The 26,731-nt window shown below is 34.4% G+C and overlaps 1 protein-coding gene and 1 long non-coding RNA gene across 2 annotated transcripts; one reads left to right on the top strand and one right to left on the bottom strand.

The window, feature by feature from the left end:
* Positions 1–8,027: 8,027 nt before the first annotated feature.
* Positions 8,028–10,378, bottom strand: LOC110937036. The gene is made up of 2 exons (XR_002590503.2): positions 10,129–10,378; positions 8,028–8,721 (listed from the first exon to the last, which is right to left on the bottom strand). It is a non-coding gene; the product is annotated as an uncharacterized LOC110937036 (long non-coding RNA).
* Positions 10,379–11,281: 903 nt separating this feature from the next.
* Positions 11,282–14,783, top strand: LOC110937035 (pyruvate dehydrogenase E1 component subunit beta-3, chloroplastic). The gene is made up of 4 exons (XM_022179447.2): positions 11,282–11,544; positions 11,642–11,748; positions 11,839–11,882; positions 13,654–14,783. Exons 1-4 carry the CDS (start codon positions 11,451–11,453, stop codon positions 14,624–14,626), a joined length of 1,218 nt encoding a protein of 405 aa, XP_022035139.1. The 5' UTR covers positions 11,282–11,450; the 3' UTR covers positions 14,627–14,783.
* The last annotated feature ends 11,948 nt before the right edge of the window (positions 14,784–26,731 follow it).

Raw genomic sequence — 26,731 nt, 5'->3', positions numbered from 1 at the left:
TGCACTAATGTCTTCCGTAATCAGAATTTCATGAGGTTGCCCATGCCATGCGATCGTTAGCTTGCTATTGACATGAGCAACATTGTTCGTAATGATCCCAACTGTACTCACCGATAGGTCACTGTCATCATCGTTAGCCGTGGAAGGCAATACCACCGTACCTATCAGCCCGCCTATCTGATAAAAAATTATAGGGCCCTAGAATTGCAATGGAACTCCCCTAATGGATAATTTTGTCAAATGTTGAAACGGTAGGTGCCGTCCATCCCAGACATGAAGGACTTTGAACCATTTTTCCCAATTTTCCTTTTTGTGTTCCAGGAAATCCAGTGCCTCATTTTGGTTTCCAAATGTCAATAGTAGCCTTAACCCACCCATATACCGTATTGTGAAACCTCTCAAGCCATCTTCTTCAAGTACCTACTGAATCCGTTTGAGATCGTAGGGGTTCTTCACTTCCGCTACCAGTGAATTGCTTCTCCATCTTTTTGACGATTCACTTTCTACCACTGCTATGTTTACTGTTTTCTCTGGCACTATAGCGTGTTCGATACCAGTAATTACCTCTGCATAAGTCCTACCGTCATTTGCATGGGTCGGTCGCGAGTTAAGGTTGCCTATTTTTTTCCTACAACTCCCTGTCTAAGCCTGTTCGCCTGCACCGGATTAGCCGGATTATATTTGTACTTTTGTTTATCTACTTCCTTAGCAAACTTAGCCGACCTTACAAAAATTTTCTTGTGACTAATTCTTACCATACAGAGATTAGCAGCCATATGTAGGTCATCTCTTACATCTTCAAATCTTATGAATCCAAACGTGTTACCTTTCTTGTCTCTTTTCCTTGGAACATAGGCGTCCGTCATCGACCCAAAGCCACTGAAAATTTTCCACAGTAAGTAACTAGAAACAATCGTCCGGTAGATTGACCCAAAGCCACTGAAAATTTTCCACAGTAAGTAACTAGAACAATCGTCCGGTAGATTACCGATGAAAAACGCCGTTTCCTTCACCATTGTTCTACTGTGGTACTTATGTTCATCAATAAGCCGTTTTCCTTTATATTTCGCCACCCGCCAACGTTCCTCTTGCCTGTCTTCAAATCTCGGGGCATTCATGTTTCGCCTCCCTATCTCCATACTATATCTTCAAGCAATGGCACCTCCACAAGTACAGCTTTTAAACTGTCTGCTGGAATCGCGGCGCTTTAAGAGGTTAATAGGATTCGTAACGATCTAACTAAACTATCAAGATAGTTGTGACCGATAACAGACCTACTAAGCAATCAAGGACCGGATCAGGCGAGACAGTTGTCGGAGAAGTAGTATGAAATCAGAAATCAGGGAAAGAAAAAGCAAACCCCAGAAGGCGAATGGAGTTGGGTCAGAACTGAATAGGGAGATAGGTAATCTTCAAGGCAAATACCCGAGAAAACCCAGCCCACTATTCCGGTATGATCCTCCTCGTCGAGCTCTTCCGGCGGTTATGTGTCTTAGATAAATATAAATTGGTTGTAGATTTTAAACACATGTTATGCCAAGTAATACATTTGGTTATGAAAAAGAAACCACAGGGACTGAAATCACAATTTTTAAACTAATGAACCGAAATAGTGATTTTTGACAAACAACAGGGACGAAAACAGTAATTAACTCTATTTTAATTATGCAGTTAATTCATAAGAGTCTTGTAGTGGCAGAAATGGGCTCCTAATTTAGCTCAAATAGTTATTTCCTTTCTCTGTTTGTATGCCTATAAATGGCTTTGCGAGTTTAGAGTTTAAGCATGAATGAAAAATAATCAATTGTTGAATCTATCTCTAAATCTTTAATTTCTTTGTGGTTTCTTGCTATTTTTTTTGGACCAAATTGTTTATAAAACGTTGTAAATGTCAAAGACAAATCCGAACATAAATAAAACTAAGAAAGTGTTAAACCCTATGAACCGTATGCCTAAAGTCACTGAGAGACTAGCCGCTCATGCTTGTTGTGCGCCTTGAACCGTGTAGGACAGCCAAAGGGCTAACCCAGTATCGTGCGTCCCAAGTTGCCCCAAAGTTGCGTTCCCTTTTTAGTATTTCGATCCACACCAAAGCTGTCGTCCACCCTTTTTTTTGAACGACCACTGAATTCTCTAAATGGGCTATTGGCGAAATTCACCACATCGGTATACACTGTACACCCTTTTAACATCAATTCCCGACCTTAAAAATAATTGTCCTTCAAATCCCCTGGCTTTGTGTGACCTCCTGCCCTTCTTTAATAACCCTCCATAATTCCACCACCCTTGTGGCCTTGTGTTTCTCGTAGGATTGTGATGTTGGCCCAATTAATATAATTCATCTAATTAGCTTCAGCCCAATTAAATAACTCACTTGAATAATGTATTTCAACTTTGTTTAACTACATTAATGGCCCAACTTGAATGCAACACAAATATAACCGATCTTCATTCTTTCTATCATGTCAGCGTGCACAAATCTTGAAAACTAATTAGGCTATAGGGTGTGGTCATGACCCATATGACCACCATGACCCTCCATATCATCACCATGTCACCCACCTCTAATTCATCATCTAAAACCACTATCCTAAGGGTGTGGTCACGACCCAAACATTATCCCCTTATTTATTTTATAATTAATTTTTGCCTAAAGAAAAAGGAAAGTAAATCATGAAAAATGAAAACTAGGACCATGGTTGCCATGGTTTAATCTATGGAAACCATGGTGGATCAAGCAAGGGGGTGGTGTATTCTTCTATTCATGTTCCTACATAGCAAATTATCTTCCAACCATGACCCCCACACCCTTTAGCCTTAGTAATTGAATTAGTTATCTATCACATTAATTTACAATAATAAATCAAACGAGACTTAATTTTCCTAGTACATTTTCTTGAAACACATTAATTACGAGAGTTAATTTTCTTAGTTGTGACATTAATCATATTTGCCTTTTTTTAACTGCTTATATATATTAAAAGTTAAAACCAAAAGCACAGGGCATCTAGTAAGCTCATTTACTTGTTTTGTTTCATTTTCTTTTCATTTAATCTTTAAGTTCATTTAATTTATAACAAAAAAAATATACAAAACTGAATCAATATGTCGTCTTTATATTAAAATCAATGCATTTTTATCATAACTAACATTCACTAACTTGTTCCTAAAATACACCGATCAGGAATTCAAATAACGCTTTTTGAAGTATCCTTGTCCACAGTCGGCTATAGATTGAATTCAAGAAGACGTCAACCGTCTTAGTCAAAAAGGAGAGACTATTTATGAAATTACGAGCATCTTCCTTGATAGGATGAAATTTTGTCAAGAATTGGCTAGAAGAGAAAGAATGAATATCAATAAGTACCATGACATGCTAAGGGTCATGTTTACGGAATTCATCACTTCCTCAAAGTGTAAGACTCTGAATGAACTGATCAATTGGGAAAATGATATAGAGATTGAGCTAAAATGACAAGAGGAACGTGGGTAGAAAAGGCCCGCGGAAAGAAGTGCAAATTCGAGCTCGTTCAAAAAGTCAAGGTCGGATGATCATGGCAAGAAAGAAGGTTCCAAGGGTGGGGGTCCCCATTGCGAAACTTGTGGGAAGCCTGTCACGGCCCTAGCCCTGGGTTGACCCGGTAAAGAGCCGCAGACCAGGAACCCCGTGGTATTTAATTTAGGCGACAGCGGAAGTCTTTAATACAGGATCTTTTAATAAAAATTGCCCGTTTACTTTATTACATAATTTAGGGATAAAACCCTGTAATTTACAATAAAGTGATTTCACTGGGAAATCTTTATTTTACAAAACATGTTTCTTTATTTATTTATTTTGAGCCACTTTCTTAAGCTTGTAGTGCTTCACGGCACTTTTCCTGGATCACAACAGATCACCTGAAACATGTTTGAAAAAGGTTTTGTCAGCGGGGAAATACTGAGTGAATCATTCTTTTTATCTAAAACGATACTTTTTGTTATAATTTACAGTATTAAGAGCGATTACAATGTTTCTACATGTCAACCATATACCCACGGTATTTGTCACTCGACCACCCATTGGCTATCTCGTTGTCCAATGGTGTCTGTGACTATGGTCATATCACCTCTTGGCTATCTCGTTGTCCAATGGTGATGGATTAACAAGTAATGTATACAAAACCCCACATACCGGCTGTAATGAAGACTACAAAGACTTAATCCCTGTAATTATAACTTTGAAAACAAACATGATTTTGAAAGCAAGTTTGGTAAAAAGAGACTGACTCACATTGCAGATTTATGCGGGCGGAGTTTAGTCTACTGATTAGCCTGTTTAACCTAATTTAAATAACAATGCACACGAACTGGGTTAGTAACTAATACAGCATTTACGACAATTCACGAGATTAAACCCTCACAACAAATGACAAAGTGCGATACTTAAACATCCATCGAATTAACGACGAATGACAAAGTATAAACCCAATTTGAGCAGCACTTAAAATTCGTTGGATAGTTTCAATCGATCGGACTTTGAATCGTAATAGCGATCGAGTTATTACCCTGTGTATCGCGGCAGCGTTTAGTGATTCGTGTGTGTTTGTAGTAATTAAACGATATCTCAGCGTATAATTGGAATTTGAACGTCGAATGAACATCAGTATTCAAGTGCCAACCCCCTATATTTATATCTGGAAAATGGTTTCCCCCGCGTGTCGCGACAGGGACCACTGGTCCTGTCGCGTGTCGCGACGGGTTCACTTCTAGCATATGGTTGCTTCGTGTGTTTGTAGCCTGGGTGAGTCAGCGAATCAACGAAATTCTCATTCTACAACGAATTGTGAAGATAATCGTCAATTAGGGTTTACCCCCCTTGAGTTTTAGGGGCCCTGATCCTGATTCTGATTGTTCTGAAAATTTTAGGGTTTTGCAGAATTACTTGGGTTTCTCAATTAGGGTTTCCTTATTGGACAATTAACATAATAAGTAATAATTTTAGTGAGAGTTGTTACAAAGCCCCACTCAGGGGAGTGCCTAATGGGGCAAAAGGTGAGTTATAACTGTTAGGTAGAGCATCTGTTTTTCAAATGCCTTAATCCCTCAAGGCTATGTTACAATTGTTATGAGTGGGGTCATGTCAAGGCGGAATGTCCGAAATTGAAACAAGGAGCAGAAAAGGATGGGTGGAAAATGGACCCCCCTAAGGCTCGGGGAAGGACGTTCCAGATCACTTCTGAGAGAGCCCAAACCCTCCCGAACGCGGTGTCAGGTATATTTTTTATCAATTTCTATGCTTACCTATGTGTTGTTTGATACCAGACTAGTAGGTCGTTTGTTTTAACCAAAATAATACATCACCCTCCCCTTTTTAGTTGTAAAGATGCCGGTACCGCTGGAAGTAGAAATAACCGATAGTAAGAGTTATTTGTTATATGATGTTTGTAGAAATTGTAAAATTGTAAAATTACCATAAAGGATGAAGATTACGAGATTGACCTCATTCCCATGGCCTTGGGAGAGTTCAAGGTAGTGGTGGGCATGGATTGATTAACCCGATACTATGTAGAAATCCAGTGTGAAAGTAAGGTTATTCATGTACTAGCATGAAGTCTTTAGGCTCACAATTAGATATGAGCATTGCATACCATCCCCAAACTGATGGTCAGAGTGAGTGTACTATACAGACTCTTGAAGACATACTGCGAGCATGTGTTATCGACTTCGTTAACAGTTGGGAGATACACCTACCCCCAGGGGAATTCTCATACAATAATAGTTACCCCTTTAGTATTCAGGCAGTACCATTCGAAGCATTGTACGGACGGAAATGTCGATCCTCTCTCTGTTGGTCTGAAATCGGAGACAACCATTTCACCGGTCGTCCTAAACTCGTACTTGAAACCTCCGAGAAAATCGTTCAGATCAAGAATTATATTGCGGCAGCGCGTGATCGTCAAAAAAGTTATGCTAATAAACGTAGAAAACCGTTGGAATTCGAAGTGGTGACAGGGTTTTGTTGAAAGTCTCACCTTGGAAAGGTGTGGTCCGTTTTGGGAAACAAGGAATTTAAATCCGCGTAACGTTGGACCGCTTAAAATTGTAGAAAGAATCAGCATAGTGGCCTATAGACCGAATCTACCCGAAGAATTCAGTGGGGTGCACAATGTCTTTCATGTCTCGAATCTAAAGAAGTGCCTATTTGATGAGACACTTGTGGTTCCCTTCAAAGAGCTGAAAATAGATGACAAACTGTATTTTATCAGTGTTAGAAATTTAGACTCAAATAGTTAAGAAAAGTGGCTATAGGGACTCAGGGCGTTAAACATTTTAATTTTAGACTCAAATGGTTAAAACCCCTAAAACACAGAGGCTCAAAAAGTAATTTACCCTTTATTTTTTAGTTGTGTATTAACTATTTTTATTTAATTGATAATTGTTAATTTAGCTCAAGTGTACTTGCTCCCTAGAATATCATTTTAACAAAGTTTAGTTAAATTAAATCATAAACATAAATTAAAAAAAAATAATATTAAACATTATAAAGAAGCAACATCTTTATGTATATATGAGTTGTAACTTTGGCTTAGGGTGTTTTTAAAAAAAAATGGAAATTTTCCTTTTTAACCCTAAAGTCTTATTCTTTGACAATTTAAGTTTAAAGTTTTAATCTTTGTTTCCTTTTTAACCCTAAAGTTTTAATCTTTGACAATTTACGTTTAAAGTTTTAATCTTTGGTAATTTAACCCCTTTGATTAATTTGATTTTTCACTTCTAATTCAAAAATTTTCACCTTATACAATTTAACCCCTTTGATTAATTTGATTTTTCACTTCTAATTCAAAAGTTTCCATCTTTTGCGATTTAACCACTTTGATTTTTTTACTTATGTGTTGTAATCTTGGCTTTGGATGTTTTTCAAAGAAAAAACGGTTATGCATACGGTTGTTGTAACCGTGGCTTTAGGGGTTTTTCAAAAAAATTTGATTTTTCCACTTTTCACCCAAAAGTATTTCATAAATTACTTTTAACTCAAAACTTTTTTTTTTACTTTAAACACAAAACTTTTTAATCAGTCCTAACAACTTTTTTTACTTTTAATTTTGGTCCTTAATTTTTCATTTTCCGCAAATTTTTCGCTTTATGCTTCGATCTAAATTTTGTGACTTAACACATCGCAACATGCGTCTTTGGTTTAACGTTTTTATGTTTCGTTCTAAATTTTGCGAGTTAATATGACGCAACATGCGTGTGTGGGTGAACGTTTTTACATCGTCTGTTTTTTTCCTGTTTGACAGGTTCAACATAACGTGCACATTCTAAATCGACTTAGTTATAAGTAAAAAATACCCGCCGCAATACGACGGGTCGTAATTCTAGTTAATACGATAAAGTAAGGACTGAAATTTGGATTCTTTTATGATCACCTTTTTTTTTTAATTTGATATTACTTTATAATTCAAACCATTAACTACATTAAATATTTCAAGATCACTTTTTAAAAACAACTAGGTATTTAACAATCGCCGTGTTGCGGCGAACTTCTTTTGTTATTTAGTTTGTGTTTACATGTGTTTTAAAATTACTATGAGTGCGTTGCGCACAGAGCCGCTGACAAGAATAAAAAGAAAATATAGAAAAAAAACACTAAAAGATAACCGAAAGAAAATCAACCAAAAAAAGTTATATGTTAATGATGTTGTTCATATGAAACCCTTGGTTAGAGATGAGCAAATGGTATTGGGTACCGGTACCCAAATTCTCGAACCGAAAGATCTTAAGTACCAATTCAATACCGACTTTTGGCGTTTCTGGTACCGGTTCTACCGGTTTTCACCTTCATATATCGGTATTGTAACCGGTATTTTAGGTACCAGTACTAATTCGGTATCGGTTGACACCAAGCTCATCCCTACCCCTGAAACTAAAAAAAAGAAATCATTAAAAGTTGAAGAAAATCAACAAAAAAAAAGTTGCACAATACTGTTGTTGTTCGTATGGTACCCATGATCAGGGGTAAGCAAACGGTATCGGGTAGCAGTACACGATGAAACAGTAACTAACTAATCAAAACACAGACTTCATCCAAAAGTATACTCCACTTTTTACTTGACTTACAGAAAAATCAAGAGATATGGACATTCACTTGTACATGGTGCATTGTATCTCTTACAATATGCTTTATGATGGTGTTCTTAATACTTTGCTTGGAGTTTAGTATCTCCAGCATATTGTAAAAATCTAGTGCCTATTTGATCACCAAAGTTGTGCCGATCAGTTATACTTCTAAATCACAAATCCAAATGTAACAAAACATTGAGATTGTGATACATACCAGGTCTAGAGCACAGACAACCCCAGTACCCCACCCTGGATTAGAACAAACTTATGCTGACCACGTGGAGGATCACCATGAAAAGCCATAACATTATGAATATCGTCTAGCCTGATCTATCTGAATTCCGACCAACGTATATTCAAGAATCTTTTCAGTTACCCTCATTTTTTGCTTGAGTTACAGAAAAATTAAGAGAAAATCAAGAGATCCGGGGATTCAGGCATACAACAATGAGTTATCTCAATCAGAAAGTCTACACCAAAGGATGGCACACCAAAGTTGGTATATTCCTAGTAGTTGCAAATGGAAAGTGTGAGGTAATTAAGCTAGCATTTCGGTGTTAAATTCAAATGTCTTTGATCTTCAACACTAAGCCATCGAATCACATTATCTGGCAATCATTCCTGTTTGTAACCATGAGAAGCCGTTAACTATAAACTAATAGGATCCCAACAATAGCATATTGGCAAAGAGGATAAGATAAATTGCAGGTAAACTTTAAGAATCTTGAATCATTTAGTGATGCTGGTCAAAGGCTATTTGATATCTGATAGCTTAATTAACTGTGCTCAAACTTCAAATTACAGTACAAATGTCAAGGATTAATTACTTATTAATAATCTAAGACCCCTCAAAGAACGACACTAAAAAAATGTATCCAATTAAAACCTGATTTCAAGTACAATCAACCCACCATCTACTACCATTCTTAAGGGTATCAAAAGTTCAATAATGTAACTAATCATAAATATTAACACAAATTTCAGCTAGAAAGTACTAGATAAATCATTTACCAAATCTCCTACAAGTACAAGTCGTGGTTGGCTCTATTTCTATGTTGCTCTCCATCGTTATGTTTTTTTTTTCACTGAAAGTAAGCAAGCTTTTATATAAGTAACAACTTTTTCAAAATTTTACCAACATGCCTGTGGATGGGTATCTAAGTGGTGAGAAAACCAAGAGGTTTTGGGTTCAAGTCTCTTCTAGGACATGGGGGTATTAAAAGGTGTGTGTAACTATGTATTTGTTGTTAAAAATCAGTTTATCAATTTGTTGGTTCTGCAAGACCTAACACAATAATCAATGGTAAGCTGCAAGGAACAAAGTGAAGATAATAGATAACAAATACTGAAACAGATGTTTTACCCCAAAAGATAAATGTATTTCGCGTTTATTGGTTCGATTTTTAAGTTACTTTGAAGATATGGAACAACTCTGATCATGCTTAAATCAAAGGAAAAAACAGAAATGTATGGTTCCGACGGTGTGGTCGCGCCTTGGATTCGAATCGAGACAGCATGGCTCTGGCGCCAACAATCGCCGCCTCTTGCGAAATCACCAAGGGTGAGCAGAGCTACGGTTCAACCCCCAAATTGGTTATTGAAACCACTAATGCAGATTATAAAACAGCATACTTGTATCATCCACATTAATTTAATGATAGTTCATCAAATTTTGGCCCATTAGCATGTGAATTTTCATTTCCAAACAATAGGTATCTATTTTATTTTCTAAGGTTTATATGTTTACAAATAACCATTTTTGCATTCTAATTATCTTACATGGTTTTTTTTGGCAAATTTAACAATGTTCCAAGCAAACCCTTTTTTTAAACCGGGTTAGCAAGAAATTTGGGGTGAATCAAAACCCCAATTTAATCAAGAACACCAAAAGTTCAAGATTTCTTTTAAATCAAACAAAATTCAATAATTATTATTAAGTACCTATATTCTAAGCTAAATATCACCATAAAAAACCACATAAATGCTTCAGATAACAACAGTGGATTTTAAGAAATAGAGGAATCTTACGAATCTTGAACACTCCCATCGCCGCTGCCGGAACCCGGCTTCCCTTCACGGTGTTGGTTGTTGGTCTGCTACTCAAAAACTGAAAAAACCTCTCGTCGCCGTCATGAGGTGACCGGAGGGTCAGCTAACGCGTTGAGAGCAGGGAGAGCCACCACGCAAGTGTGAAGACCTCTGCCACCAGGGGCGGCGACCTAAAAAAAAGGGAAAGGGAAGTGAAATAGAGCCAGTAGGGTTCGAACTGACGCCTTTTGTATTGAAATAGGGTAGAGTAACCACTTTACCAAATGCCAAAATGTATCAAATTATGAAAAAAACATGTATATATATAATAAAAATACCGAGTAGTTACGATTCACAAGCTTCCTTTATTAGTATATAGGGTAATTATTATCATTAATCTTCCCTTTTTAATAATATTTTAACAATCATAATTTTTAATATAAGCTTTCAAGTAAAAAAAAAACAAGTTTATTTACAAATTTTATAGTGAATTTCAAATCCAATTCACTTTTTAATAAATATATCAAGTATCAACATCAATAATTAAATAACAATTATGCATACATAATACATAAGTAGAAGAGAGACGAGAAAACGAGAAAACTAAATAGAAGATGACCTAGAGTAGTAGTAAGTGTCCTCCAATATTTTTTTTATCATATAGTATAAATAGATATAAATATTGTCATCAATATACTTTTAACCAATTTAATTAGAACTAGATCTAATAAATTGCTTTCATTAACTTTTAAAAGAAAAAATCTAATACATAACCGTGTTTAATTTTTTTCAACATTCCAATATAATTTTGTTGACCTCGGAGTTGTATCCAAAATACCATGTTTTTTTCTTTTTTTTTTTTTTTTTTGCATTATAAACTATAGTGAGTGCTATTACCGAATATGTATTATTGTAACCAGTACCGGTATTTATTTTATAGTTTTTAATTGATATAAAACACATATTGATAAAACAAATATAGATATCCTTTTAAACATTTCATGACTTTTTATGTATTATCTTTCAATTACTATACCGAATGCTAATAGCGTACCAATATCATAACAAATTGAACCGACACCGATCGAATTTCTTCCTTCCAATTTCAATTTCCACTCATAATCTTTGAACCAAAACATGCCCTATTGAAGTGGCGGCACAATCGAAGTCTTCCATACCCAACTCCTCAATCAAATCGACCCAACCGAACACCCCTGTTTCTTCCTCAACTTCTCCGCCCCATTCCCCTCTTACAAATCGCTCTCAACACCCTATATATACATTCCCATTTCCTTACCCATCTTTCACAACATTTCAAGAAAATGGCTTCGATTTTCCAACGAATCGGAGCTCTTTCTTCGTCCACAACGCTTGACACCAAGAAATTCCACCTTTCTTCTCGCCGATCTCTTCTGGGTATCTACATTTACTTCGATTTTAGCAATTCTTTATTGTTTGTTTGATTTGGGTTAATTGCATTGTGATTTGTAAAGTTTGTTGATTTGAATTTCAGAGAGGAAAGTGAGTTTTCTTGTGGTTAGATCTGATGCTGCTAAGATCAACTCTGGGGTGAATAGAATTGGGGGTAGAGCTCATCATTTGGTTGCAAATGCTGTTGCAGTAAGTCATCTCTCTCTGTATATATACACACATATATATGTGTGTGTGTTGTGTTGTGTAATGAACTTTTGAATTGGTTATATGTTGCAGACAAAGGCTGATACTTCAGCAGCATCTACTGCATCCAAATCCGGGTATGCATATTACTTTACTTCTCCTATATGTATCTGTATACGTTTATGTTTCACATATTCGTGTGTGTTCTTTAGAGTCTTTTGAGTTTGGTGATTATATTGATCCCTTGAAAGGAAGCCTAATTTGGAAGTTATATCTGTTATGCATTTGAGTTATATACCCATTTCTATTGCAATGACAGAATTAGGAGAGGTGAGAACTGCTGTGATTTAGTGTCTTTTTTGTTGACTGTGAGAACGTGTTACTGGAAAACTAATGGGACCCGTCAATATCCTGCTAACCAATATCGGCTAAAATAATGTTGCTTTGTGTATAAGTTTTATTGAGAATCTTGAATTTTAGAGGATTTATAAGTTTCTTTTTCTGGTGGGCATGATATGAGATGATGGAAAATTACTGATTATACGCGTTCTTGGGGAGTGTTTGGTTTGGATGTGCACTTTTAAAGTGATTATTACAATTTACGACTAGTATAAGTTATAATGAGGGATCGTTAGATAATTTATACGTTGTATTATAGCAAATTCATAGCTGCTTCTCCAATTTGATTTATTTTGATCTGAAATAATAAAAAGTTATGACATATAGTCAGTTTGTGCTTAATGTTCAAAACTCAGTATTGCACCTTCACTTTAAACATAGATCTAAACACTCCCTTGGTCACTATTAAAACAAGTTCAATATAAATTGATCATTGAAGATTATTACCATTTACCCCACACGATAAAGTGGTCAAGTGATATATGTTGTGTGTTTAACCCATAGTTATCAAAGGCGCTAGGCGCATAGGCTTCGCCTGGGCCTAGTTAGGGCTGTAAACGAACCAAACGAACATGAACAAGGCTTTGTTTGTGTTCGTTCGTTAAGGATATAATGTGTTCACGAACATGAACATTTACCGAACGAGATTTTTTGTTCGTGTTCGTTTATTAAGGAATGAAACGTGTTCATGAACGGTTCACGAACACATATAAAATCGACGAAGTTTAATAGTATTTTTTGATGTGAATAATGAGAAGGAAAGGGGAACGGTGCATAAACAAGGTAGAGGTAGGATTTCCTATTTTATTAGTTTGGGTAATGAGATAAATAAGAATTATGAATATAAAAACTTTAGATATAATAAATAAATGCTAAAAAAATATTTAATGAACAACATAAACAAACGTCCATGAACGAATGTTCGCCAACACAATTGAACGAATGAGACATATGTTCGTGTTTGTTCATTTAACTAATCGAACGGAATTTCTTGTTCATGTTCGTTCATTAACTAAACGAACTTCCCGCCGAATGGTTCACGAACCGTTCGCTGAACGTTCGGTTCGTTTACAGCCCCAGGCCTAGGTCTAAGGCACAAAAAAACGAGGGTCTGAGAAAAAAAAGCGCACAATGAAAAAAAATTAAAATATTAGAAAATAATACTGTTCTTTAAATAAAATAAACAAAAGCTATCATATAACATTTAATTACATCAAATTAGTACCAAAAGTTCTAAAATTTTAGTGTATTAGTGTAGAAAAAAGTAGAAAGATGGCTGGAATCTTGCCGCAATTTAGAAAATTTGGCCAGAAATTCTCTGGAATTTGGGAATCTCGCCGTTATCTGCACCTGAACCATTACACGTAGAACTAAAACGCAATAGCCTCGCCTTGCCTGGAAATTGGGCCTCGGCGCAAGAGGCGATGGCTTTTAACAACTATGGTTTAGCCTTCATTATCTCATTTCGTTGTCTAAATTAATTATCACATTCAAATATTCATTCTGCAGGCACGAGATATTACTCTATGAAGCCTTGAAAGAAGGACTCGAAGAAGAAATGGAAAGAGATGCTCGTGTATGCGTCATGGGTGAAGATGTAGGTCACTATGGTGGGTCCTACAAGGTAACCAAAGGTCTCGCCCCAAAATTCGGTGATCTAAGGGTTCTGGATACCCCGATTGCTGAAAACGCATTCACCGGGATGGGAATCGGGGCCGCCATGATGGGTTTGAGGCCGATTATCGAAGGAATGAACATGGGTTTTCTCCTCCTCGCTTTCAACCAAATATCCAACAACTGCGGTATGCTCCACTACACATCTGGCGGTCAGTTCAAAATCCCGGTTGTTATCCGGGGACCTGGCGGTGTCGGGCGGCAGCTCGGTGCCGAACATTCTCAACGATTGGAGTCGTATTTCCAGTCCATTCCTGGAATCCAAATGGTAGCATGCTCCACCCCTTATAACGCAAAGGGGTTAATGAAAGCTGCTATTCGTAGTGATAACCCCGTGATTCTTTTCGAGCATGTTTTACTCTATAACCTCAAAGAAACGATTCCCGATGAAGAGTATGTATTAAACCTCGAAGAAGCTGAAATGGTCAGACCGGGTCAACACGTGACCATTTTAACATATTCCAGAATGAGGTATCATGTAATGCAGGCTGCGAAGACTTTAGTCAACAAGGGTTATGACCCTGAAGTTATTGACATTCGGTCTTTGAAACCGTTTGACTTGCATACAATTGGGAACTCGATCAAAAAGACACATCGTGTGCTTATCGTTGAGGAATGTATGCGTACGGGTGGAATTGGTGCTAGTTTGACCGCGGCAATTAATGAAAACTTTCAAGACTATTTGGATGCACCAATTGTGTGTTTATCTTCGCAAGATGTGCCTACACCGTATGCAGGGACACTCGAAGAATGGACCGTGGTTCAGCCGCCTCAGATTGTGGCTGCAGTCGAGCAGCTCTGTCAGTAAGACTATTAGTCTTGAAACTAATGTCATTGTTTTCATCTTCTTTTGTTGGAGTAAAACTTTGTTATGGACTTAAGTTGGTTTTGGTTTTAAAAGAATGCGGGTTTCTTGATTTGCTTCGATATAGATGCCGGTCTTGCATGCGGGATTGTTTTGTTGCTATCGGCTTGAATAAATATTAATTCTGGAGAATGGTAATGAACACCAAAAGTTTCAAGTAGGGGGTTCACGGTTCGGTTTAAAGTTATGGGCCAAACTGCTAATTATGGTTTTGGGGAACGACAAAACCAAAGTTGCCAGATTTAAGTTGGTTTGGTGGGATGGTTTGGCGGCTGAATGGTTAGGTTTCGGCCTTTCGGGTGTTTGGACTGATTAAAAAAAAAAAAAAAAAAAAAAAAAAAAAAAAATCTTCTCTCAAAACATTAGTTTATGTAAAAATTTTTAAAACAATAAGAGAAAAATGCCTGAATAATCTTTGTGTTTTGGTGAAATTTCACATATATTCCCAAACTTTATAAAATTACAGCTAAAGTCCAAAACTTTTGCATACTCGTTTCTCAGGGACTATCCGAGAAACGAGTGTGCAAAAGTTGGGGACTATAGCTGTAATTTAAAAAAAAAGTGGAGACTATAGCCTATAGGTGATATTTCACCAAAACACAGGGATTTTCCAGGCATTTTTCTCAAAAGAGTAAACTGCCATTTTGGTCCCTGTGGTTTGGGCACTTTTGCCATTTTAGTCCAAATTTCAAACTTTTTAAATCTGGGTCCCTGTGGTTTCACTTTTATTGTCATTTTAGTCCAAAATTCAAAAACCCCCTTTTTTTTACTGTTGCAACCTGCCTATTTTGTCTTTTTGTTCAGGGGCGTTTTTGTCCAACTGATTTTCGTTTAACATATTAATAATTAATAAACTAAATTAAATATATATAATTGTTTTATACCCTTATGAATATACATTTCCCCCTTTTACAGATCATCTTCTCCCCCCCCCCCAAAAAAAAAAAAAAAAAAAAAAAACCCTAACCCATAAAAAATCGAAGCACAGGGACCCAGATTTAAAATTTTCAGCAACTCGAGTTTTGATGTACTAGCTGTGGCTGCAACCTTTGAAGCACCAAACACTTGCTTTGCAAGCTGCATCAAGTAAACTTACCAATAAACAAACATAGATAATTCATATCATGTGTGATTTGAGCATTTAACATCTTGGTTTTATTATACCTAAATCGTGATTCTCAATCAAGATTCAAGAGTGGCAAAGTGTCATTCACCCAAAGCTTCTTCCTTTTGGTCTCTCTTCTTCATCATACCTACAATCACAACCCTCTGCTTCACTAAATCCTAAACTTTCTTGATCAACAATCACCTAATTCAACCATGACGGAATTTTTGGATTTGGAAACCCAAGACGCCGTCCGGATGCCATGGAACGTCATCCCGGGAACCAAACAAGAAGCCGCCCAATGCATCATCCCCATCTCCGCCATCTACACTCCGATTAAACCCTTGTCAGAATCCACCCCTCTCCTCCCATACTCCCCCTTACGCTGCCGCAATTGTTGATCGGTCCTCAACCCTTTCTCCATCAAAATCTGGATCTGTTCCTTCTGCCTCCACTGCAACCACTTCCCCCAACACTACCACTCCATCTCCGACGACAATCTCCCCGTAGAACTCTTCCCACACTATACAACCATCGAGTATGAGCCAAGAAACGAAATACCCACTTTCCAAATTACCCCCCGCGTGCTTTTCTTTGTGGTGTATACTTGTATGATTGAGGAGGAAATTGGGTTTTTGAGATCTGGGTTTTTGGATACTGCGTGTTTTTCTTTGAAATTATGAAATATTTAGTGACATTAGTATGAAATATTAATATGTTAAATTAAAAACAGTTGGACAAAAATGCCCCTGAACAAAAAGACAAAATAGGCAGGTTGTAACAGTCAAAAAATGAGGTTTTTGAATTTTGGACTAAAATGGCAATAAAAGTGAAACCACAGGGACCCAGATTTAAAAAGTTTGAGATTTGGACTAAAATGACAAAAGTGCCCAAACCACAGGGACCAAAATGACAGTTTACTCTTCTCAAAATGATAAAGATGTTCACGATTCTAATACATGTATATAACTACATATTCCAATATAAGAAAAACATAAAGAATAAAAGTTTAAACGGCTGGTTTCAAGTTTTAAAATGGATTGAACTGTTAAATCGACAAACTGTCAAAACCGAACCGTGAACCAGAACGTTTGGATCTCAAATTGTTGGCCAAAGCATCTGACTTGCTTCGCCGTGGACAATTTATAATTTTTTTTTGTTTTTTATTTAAAGATAAAAAAGAAAATTAAAAAAAATAAAAGAATAAACAGGTAAATTGTCAATGTCGTTCATGCGGGTTTGGAAATTGCAAAAATCGTCCATGAGTTAACAATACATTTTAACTGAGTTATTTGGATGGAAATGACAACAAAAATAAAATCTTAGAAAACCAGATACAAAAAGTTTCATTTTTGAACTGAAGTGACAAAAATGAACTAAACTCGGGGACCATTTTGGTATTTTACTCGTATATAATTATTAAAAGAAAAGATAACTGGGCTGGAACCAAGGCCTTGGTCCTAGTTGAGCGCGGTGTTAACTCTTAATTGTACTTTAATTTAATTTAGTTAAGGTGACAATAGTCCAATACCATGTGGCATGAAATATGGCTGCATGGGCCAAGCCTAAAACTCTAAAAGGTCTTGGACCTTGAAGGCCCATTTCAAGCTTAGGGTCCAGTTGTGCATCGCTAATTTCCTATTGCAGACTCATATCAAGTTTAGGGCCCATCTGCTCATCTCTAATTCTCTTGTCATTAAGAGACTGACTACCATCGTATTGAAATATATGTCAAGAGTTGTCCACCCACCATGCATTAGAAAGTTCATGTTTTGATGTAAATTTAGATGTTGATGTAAACGTAGATATTAACAGAGGCCTAAAGTAAACCCTAGAAACCGAATAAACACGAGTGAGACTTCTTACAAGTTATTTTATTGTTTGTTTATTTAAATTTAACCGAATAAAAGCATATGCACAAATGCTAAAAAAAGTAGTTTTCTTTCATCTTCAGTAGTTAAAAAAATAAAATTATTTTTATAGTTTTATGTTCATTTATATAAGGCAGTAAATGAAAATAAACACGTGTTCAAATAGACATTAGGATATAAATATACATGGTATGGGTAGAATTTTGATACAAAGGAGCTAGCATATATAAGCGGTTGTAAATGACCCTTAATGAATAGATTAGCGGATAAGGTCTTACTGGAAGCATCTTCTCTATTTCTTCGGAGCAGAGATAAGACTGTATACATTTTACCCTTCTCAGATTATACCTTAGCTTTTGCTATTGGTGAGATTATTTACGGACATAAATGGAAGCACATGATTTGTTTTTGTTTCTTTTTAATAAGTAAACGAACTTATTGCCTAATAGTTTGTTAAAAATTGAACTACTTATAAGGTATAGTATTAAAAAAATGCTTAACACTAATAGTATTAACAAATCATGTGCTTCCATAACAACGAACTTATTGCCTAATAGTTTTTTAATCAAATGTTTACTTATTAAAAAAAAAGTTTCTTTTGATGTAACTTGTAAAGTTTGATGCATACAATAAAGATACATAAATAAATGTAATTATCAACTTTGTAAATAGTGATTTAATTTTTTTTATTTTTATATTATATATATATATTTTTTGTTTTTTTTGTATTTTTGTCTTTTGTATACTTTTACAGTTTTACCCCTAAAATTTCGGTATTGACACTTACAACCCCTTATCTTTCTAAAGACTTTGTAACCGAGTTTTACATGTTTATTTTTATGTACATGTGAGTATAAATTCAATTTGATTCACGTTTCGACGTAATTTTTTCCGTAAATGAGTCGGGTCAAATGTAATATGTTTTCGTGCTTACTTTTATGTACGTTTTCAGTTAATCTAGGATTTAACGTAAAATTTTTGCAGAACGCCACGACAACGTGCGGGGCAAGTTAGTTGTTATGTCACAATGTTCAGTTTTGACAATGACTCTATCAAAATATGTTGACAAATAGAAGGATTGATGTTTGTGTGTCCCCTTGTCCAAGTCCTTTGTATTATCACACTAGTTATTTATTAATCTGCAATACTTACTTTTAGTTTTTAATATGTATGCATCCCCCATGTGATTGGTTATTTGTTAAAGTGCCTTCCATGTGCTTAATGTTGAGGTTCAATCTCGTAGAATCTCTGTTATGCTTTTGTTTAAGGTTTTATAAAAATGATTAGAAGATTCTTTTTCTAAGTTCTAATCGAGCACGAATCTTTCATCCAACATGTATAAAATTGTTCACTAATATGATTTACATTGTGCCAATAAGATATAGCTCAATTGGCGTGAATATTTGAGTTTGAGGTCATAGGTCTTAAGTTCGAATCCGATATTAACCGGTTTTACCGCACTGAGCCATTGGGCGTCGAGTTTTCCCCAGAACTAGAGCTAGTGAGCTTGGGTTACCATCGCTCTGACTGCGGTCGCGGGTGTATGAATTCGCCTTTACCTAGGCTTTTATTGGTTAGTAGTTCAAAAATACATGCTAATGTAGAATAAAATAGAATCTAAGTCAATTATTAGTTAGGTGTCACTTTATATTCCTAGTAAATGCTGTTTAAAAAAAAAGGAGTCCATCAATATTATGTTTAATTGGGAAAAAAAACCCCTCATATTTATCCATATGTATAAGAAAATCACATTAGTATTGGTTCCTAAATAATTTAGAGCATGGCATTTTCTTATTTTGTAACGGATTAGAAAACGAAAGCTCACTTATCATACGACAACTTTTCAAGCACTAACAATAAATAAAAATAGAAAACTCAAATCTGGCCTCAGTTCATAAACATTTTACATTTTGGTGTTCACCTTGATTCATTTTACATTTTGGTGTTCACCTTGATTCGTTATATTAATCGCTATATATGGTAAACATAAGTAATAAACACATATAATATCGATATAAACTGTAAACATAAATAATAAACACATATAATATCACTCGTTTAGCATAACTCAACACAAATACTATATGTATGTTAATGAGCTATTCATTTCTTTTGTTAGCAACTCAATAATGTGTTTAAATTTACCGTTTAAAAAAAACCTCAATAATGTCTTTTTGACTTGACTATCGACTGATTTTGACTCCCAGTCATATATAACTAACTTATAATAAAAGATTTCAATTAATGTCATATGACTTTGTTTTTTTCAAACTCATTTTTTTTATATTTTATTTTAATTTTTTAATCATTAATCAATGGATATTTCTTATCCTTATCTCTTCTTCCAAATTTAACATTTAACTAGAATTACGATCCACCGCAATGTGACGGGGGTTCTTTAGTTGTAACTAATTCGATTTAGAACCTGCACGTTATGTTAAACCTGTTAAACGGGAAAAAAATAGACGATGTAAAAACGTTCACCCACACATACACATTGCGTCGTGTTAACTCGCAAAATTTAGAATGAAACGTAAAAAAGTTAAACCAAAGACGCACGTTGCGATGTGTTAAGTCAGAAAAATTTAGAACCAAACATAAAGCGAAAAATTTGCGGAAAATGAAAACTATAAAGGAACAAAGTTGAAAATAAAAAAAAGTTGTGAGAATAGATTGCAAAAAAACAAAAAGTTTTGGGTTAAGAGTAAAAAAAACAAATAGTTTTGGGCATGGCCGGCCCTGGGGGTGGGCAGGGAGGACCACCGGCCAAGGCCTAATATTTCGAGGGGCACGTTTTTTTATGAAAAAAACCCGATATATATATGTAAAATATTTTTTTAATCGGGTACATCTATACAAACACCAACATAGGCCCCCTTACAAAACTATTCTTATCGTTTAGATTAGTTATTAACCTCTTTGGCATTAGGTTTAGACCTTTAGTGAGCCAAATACCCAATTTCGTTAAGGCCTAAGGGCACATTTTTTCGAGTTCGAACAGGGTACACGAATTCTCAGAGCCGGCCCTGGTTTTGGGTTAAAAGTAATTTATGAAATACTTTGGGTTAAAAGTAAAAAAATCAATTTTTTTAAACCCCCCAAAGCCAAGGTTACAACAACCATACGCATAACCATTTTTTCTTTGAAAAAACCCCCAGGGGCGTAAAACTGTGCTAAATAGCATCAATGCCACATTACCGCAACAATCACCAACACTGAAGTTGCGGCGTGTTTATGTGAAGAAATTAGACCAAAACGCTAAAGATGGAAATTAATAACTAAGCCGATCTAGGACCCGCACGTTAAGTCGAACTTGTCAAACGGGGAAATAATAGACGATGTAAAAATGTTTAACCAAACACGCACGTTGCGTCGTGTTAACTCGCAAAGTTTAGAATGAAACGTAAAAACGTTACACCATGCACGCACGTTGCGATGTGATAACCCACAAAATTTAGAACGAAGCATAAAGCGAAAAATGAAAACTATAAAGGACTAAAGTTTGAAAGTAAAAAAAATTGTGAGGATAGATAATAAAAGATAAAAAGTTTTGGGTTAAAAGTAAAAAAAGTTGTGAGTATAGATAGTAAAAAATAAAAAGTTTTGGGTTAAAAGTAAAAAAAAAAAACAATTAGTTTTGAGTTAAAAGTAATTTAGTAAATACTTTTAGGTGAAAAGTAAAAAAATCAACTATTTTTTGAAAATCTCTTAAAACATTGAGTACAAGACATATATGCATAAAAAGATTGCTTATTTATAGTGTTTTAATTTAATATTATATATAAATCTCTTCTCCTATTTTTAATATATATATATATATAGGACAAAGATATGTTAGGAACCACCCTTTATCGCGAGAACCAATGTGAACACAATCAAAAATACCTAAAAATAGCTAAAAAACACACAATTTTTTTTAATATTTTTTATAAAAAAATCGCTACTTTTAGTAGCCAAAAAATCTAAAAGTAGCGATTTTAACTTAAAAATATAAAAAAAAAATTTGTGTGTTTTTTTTATTTTTTTAGGTTTTTTGAGGGTTTAGTTTTTAGCATCTTAGCTTGGTTGGGGGGGGGTTAGGTTTTTTTAGCTATTTTAGGTTGTGTTCACATTGGTTCTTGCGGTTCTCGCAATAAAGGTGGTTCTCGCATGAACCTTACCCTATATATATATATATATATATATATATATATATATATATATATATATATATATATATATATATATATATATATATATATATATATATATATATATATATATAGGGTTAGGATCATGAGTGAACAACATCCTTGTTTGTGAACAGAGTGAACTAATCTCAGCCATCCATTTGTTTTTTAATTAAATGGATAGGATTGTAAATTTACCTTTACTTTTCATAAATTAGATTTAAATCATTTTGTTTTAATTCTTGATTTCAGTTACACGTTTCCTATTTAAATCATTTTGTTTGAATTCTTGATTTCAGTTACATGTTTCATATTTTGTAGAGATTATACCTTTTCTCATGACATATTTACATATATGTACTTTTTAATTTACATGTGTATGTATGTGTATAAAAAAGATATACATATGTGTATAAAACAGTTTGGTTGAATAGAAACTGTGTATAAAATATACATAAACAGAACTAATAAATGGTTTATACACATATGTAATTGTATTGGATACTCAAAGTACACATATGTATTATTCAAATTACATATGTATGCATGTGTATAAAATGGATATACATATGTGTATAAAATAGGTTGGCTGAATAGTAATTGTGTTTATTTTTAAATTAATAAATTAGTTAATTGGTGAGAGAAATGAAGAGAGAGAATATAATTAAATATTTAATTGGAAAGAGAACTAGTTAATATTTTACACTTATACCCTTTTCATTTATTTTCTACAAATAAATAATTAGGAAATTGTCATTATTATAAATCTCAAGATCTCCTAAATCAATGGACAAGATTTGTTCATTTTGTTCACAAAAACAATATGGTTCCCTCTTGAACCCTACCCTATATATATATATATATATATATATATAGGATAGGGATCCTAAGAGAAGTCCACCCTATTTGAGAAACTTGAGAAGCATTCTGAACCACACATTTTTCTAAGCTTTTCGTAATATACACATATGTATACTTTAAAATTGAGTATATACATATATGTATATTGAATTATACACTATATAGTCAATTTTAAACTATACATATGTGTATATTATGAAAAACTTAGAGAAAATGTGTGGTCCAGAATGCTTCTCAAGTTTCTCAATTAGCCTACTACTTCTCACATGATCCTTATCCTATATATATATATATATATATATATATATATATATATAAAATATTTTTTATAATTCTATATTTAAGAATTAACATCTTATTTACTTTGTATCTGTAATAATTAAGAAAGGACCTCTAAAAGTTGTATTATTATTGGTATAAGCTTTCCAAGGAATATATATATAATAATTATTGTTAAGTAAAAGTGTATGTTTGTGATATTTAACTTCTTCATCCGGCTAAAGCTTTATCTTGTCGCTCGGTAATTAAAATAAAAGACTTAAATTACATTGTAATAACTTTATTAAAAATGGACACCGTGTCGCTGTTGTAAATCGAACCGAATAACATTCGTATCAGCATCGATATTTATTTTTTTTGTTTTTGTTTTCATTTTCGGTAAACTGACGCTGTATCACTACCGTACCATACCGAACAATATGCATGGGTACCGATACCTATATTAATTTTTATGGTTTTGATTTCGTTTCATTTATACAAGTTGTCCGCGACGATAAATGGATATCAGTACAGTACCGTGACAATATGAACAAATCGATACCGTTCGAACAACATCGGTGCAGGTATCAGTGTTCGTTTTTGTCGTTTTCAATCAATGTAGAACACGTTTTTATTTCTATAAGGAGTGTAGGTGTCATACCGATTCTGTAATGAACCGAACTGATACCGATCGAATGCCCACAATAAAATACCGCCGCAACCACAACGCACGGGAAACTACCCTACTTTGAATCATTCATCACTTGTTACAGAAGAATTGACATGTATAAAATAAGATTCAAAATCTCAACTTGTATCAATTGCACCATGTTCGTTACATACTTTTGTTCCATCAATTGGCCTTGAAACCAATTAATGTGAAAGTTGTGCTCAGATATGCCCCCACACCTACTAACAATTGTACAGCTTAGTGTCTACTTGATTTTTCACTATCTTAATCATGTTATGTATAACATGTATGTGTTATTATGTTTGGATGTGTGTTTCTTTGTTCATGTCTGATTGATGTAAAAGTGGGGTTTGTTTATATTTATAGTGTTTTCCAATTGATTGAATGGGGACAAAAGTGCAAACTTGAAAATGGTAACAATACTGTTAACGTTTTTTTCAATATATAATTTGATATTTTATATTGACTATGTCAAACACCTTCCAAATTAATTTCTAAATCTACATCTTTTGTCTACCATAAGATTTAAACCCTTGCCAATTGAGGTGGAGCACGATTTTCCACCACCTTTGTACCACGAAGGCCCTTTGGTTAACGAGTAACAGTTATTATCCGTAATTTAGACATAGCACACGAATTATTTATGTAATTTACTCTAGAATATAAATGTTAATTCAAACAAAATCATCGACATTTGCTTGTTTTTTTTCATGTAGTGCTTTAATACAAAACTAGCTCTAAATAAAGAATTACAAGAACTACAAAATGCATTTGTATGTTGTGCTGTTCAGATATAAAGTAGATAAAAATAAACGGTTATGAGGTATGTATCACATTTAGACCAATACATAAACGTGTTTATGCGACAATTATCTACTTAATATTAGTCATCATGTATAGAAAAACTATTTTCCTTTTCATTTACTATACTTTGTGCAAAGTATAACAATAATAATGTATGTAAGTTTGAGGTCCAAATGGAATATGTTGTCGTTAAGATATTATGTACAGATTCTTGGGGATACACTTATGAGTCAGACAGCACTAAAAACGTAATAATATATGTTGTTGTTAAGATATTATGTACAGATTCTTGGGGATACAATTTTGAGCCAGACAATACAGAAAACTTATTTGGTGTTCAAGTTGAAGGATATTGTTTATAAACAATGATTTCTGAGTGATTGTTTATGTAGGTAGCTTTCTAAAGAACATGGAGATGCCAAGGCTTTACCAAACACTATTATTAATGATGGATTCTCTCGTAGTTAATGCCTCTATACATGACAAGAATATTGAGCCATGTTATAATGTTATGTCCCCTTGTAAAGTGTTTCACATTCCTCCCAACACACCACATCCTCCCTCTCTCTCCCTCTCCCTCTCTCTCCATCCCTACCTCTCCTCTCTTTCCTTTTGTTTTGTTAAAGAAGATATTTCATTAAAACGAACCGGTAAAGATCCATGTTATATTACGTTTGAAGGAGGATGAGGCGTCGAGTGTACAAAGCCCGAGCTTCAAATGAACATTTTTTTTTTTCATTAACTCTTCAAATGAAAATTATATCAAAATAGAAAGTAAACGGACAACAAGTTTAACTTGGACCCAAGTTTCAAGCCCAAGTTGGACCAGGTTAAAGAATTTGATCCTAAATGGTCTAGAAAAGACTTGAAAAAAACCCTGAAGTTTAACCTCTAACCAAAATATATAACAGAGTTTTTTAGGCTTGAACATTCCGCACGAGTTCATTTTTTTGAATTCTAATGATTATTATTAAGCGACATATGCCAATAGCAATAGTCAAGGATAGATTGTGTAACTATAGAATTGTATATAAGACCATGCGCTATGGTTTTATTTTGTAAATAAGATCATGTGTCATAAAGTAACTATTATTTACCATAACACTTTCACTCACTTTATTTCACTACCTCTTGTTATGGTCTCATCAGATTTCACCTCATGCATTTTTTTTCTGACTATTACCTATTTATTTAAATCTTATTTTTATATAATACACTTTAGATAAATAAATAAATAAAATTACAATAAAATTAAAATAAAATTAAAATAACTGAAATAAAAATCGATTCCTTTTTAATGATCTGCTATGAAATATTTACATAAGATACATAATATATTAAAACAATAATAATATAAAAAATATTAATTAAATATACTACAAAAGGTAATATATAGAAAATTAATATATAAAAATGTAATATATTAAAAAAGTCATATAAGTATGAAATAACAAACAATACCGGTAGCCGGGTCCTCTGAGATGTCCACCCAAGCACGAGCCAAACCCATCTCCTCTGTAGCCGTTCACCGCTCAAATGTTTTTTCAATGGGTTCGGCGCCGTCTGCCTTTTTTATGTTTTGTTTTTAATTGTTGTCGAGAGGGTGCCGTTTGTGCTGGTTTACAAAGTCAGATTGAGTTTTGGGTATGGTGGATTATGAATTTTGCGTGTGTAGCGTGTATTGATAATAAAAATTCGCCGCTTGTGCTTGTTGTGAGTCGAATAGTCCATAACCCGGCGGCCCCGACTGATAAAAGTCGGTGAAAACGTTTTATGGGACGACACAAGTGTTGGGTTGATAGTTTGGTGTGTTCGGGGTATTCAGTGTGGGGCGTATTCGGTGAGCTTTGGTTTTGGTTATACGGGTTGTTTAGGTCGATGTTGGCTCACGAAAACATTTCACATTTTCTAGAGATTTTATAAAGAATTGAAAGAGATGACGAGTTTTGAAGGTTGATAGTGAGGTTGCGTTTTAGAAAAATGGCAAAGTGTGTTTATATATCTTTATTGTTTTTTTTTTTCATTTTATGTTGAACAGTCTTATGACCATTGAGTGTGTAACACCCCAAAATCTTTATATATGTATATATGTTAAGATAAGAATATATGTAAACATAATTGTTGTTAGAATGGTAACTAAGATTATGAACCTAGTTAGGGTGTAAGTAAGATTTTAACTTAAAATAATGGGTTTTAGCCATAAAAATATACACACCCAAACTTGAGGGGCCAAATTGGGATAAGTGAAAATATGAATTAATATAAACAAAATTAAAACACAAACACACA

Source organism: Helianthus annuus, chromosome 4, assembly GCF_002127325.2.
Source record: "Helianthus annuus cultivar XRQ/B chromosome 4, HanXRQr2.0-SUNRISE, whole genome shotgun sequence".
NCBI lineage: Eukaryota > Viridiplantae > Streptophyta > Magnoliopsida > Asterales > Asteraceae > Helianthus > Helianthus annuus.
This window is presented reverse-complemented; position numbering and strand designations above follow the sequence as displayed.

Coding starts and splice junctions, on each gene's coding strand:
- LOC110937035 (XM_022179447.2), top strand. CDS start 11,451: ATGGCTTCGATTTTCCAACGAATCGGAGCTCTTTCTTCGTCCACAACG. Junction 11,545..11,641: donor TTCTCGCCGATCTCTTCTGG/GTATCTACATTT, acceptor TTTGAATTTCAG/AGAGGAAAGTGAGTTTTCTT. Junction 11,883..13,653: donor TCTACTGCATCCAAATCCGG/GTATGCATATTA, acceptor TTCATTCTGCAG/GCACGAGATATTACTCTATG.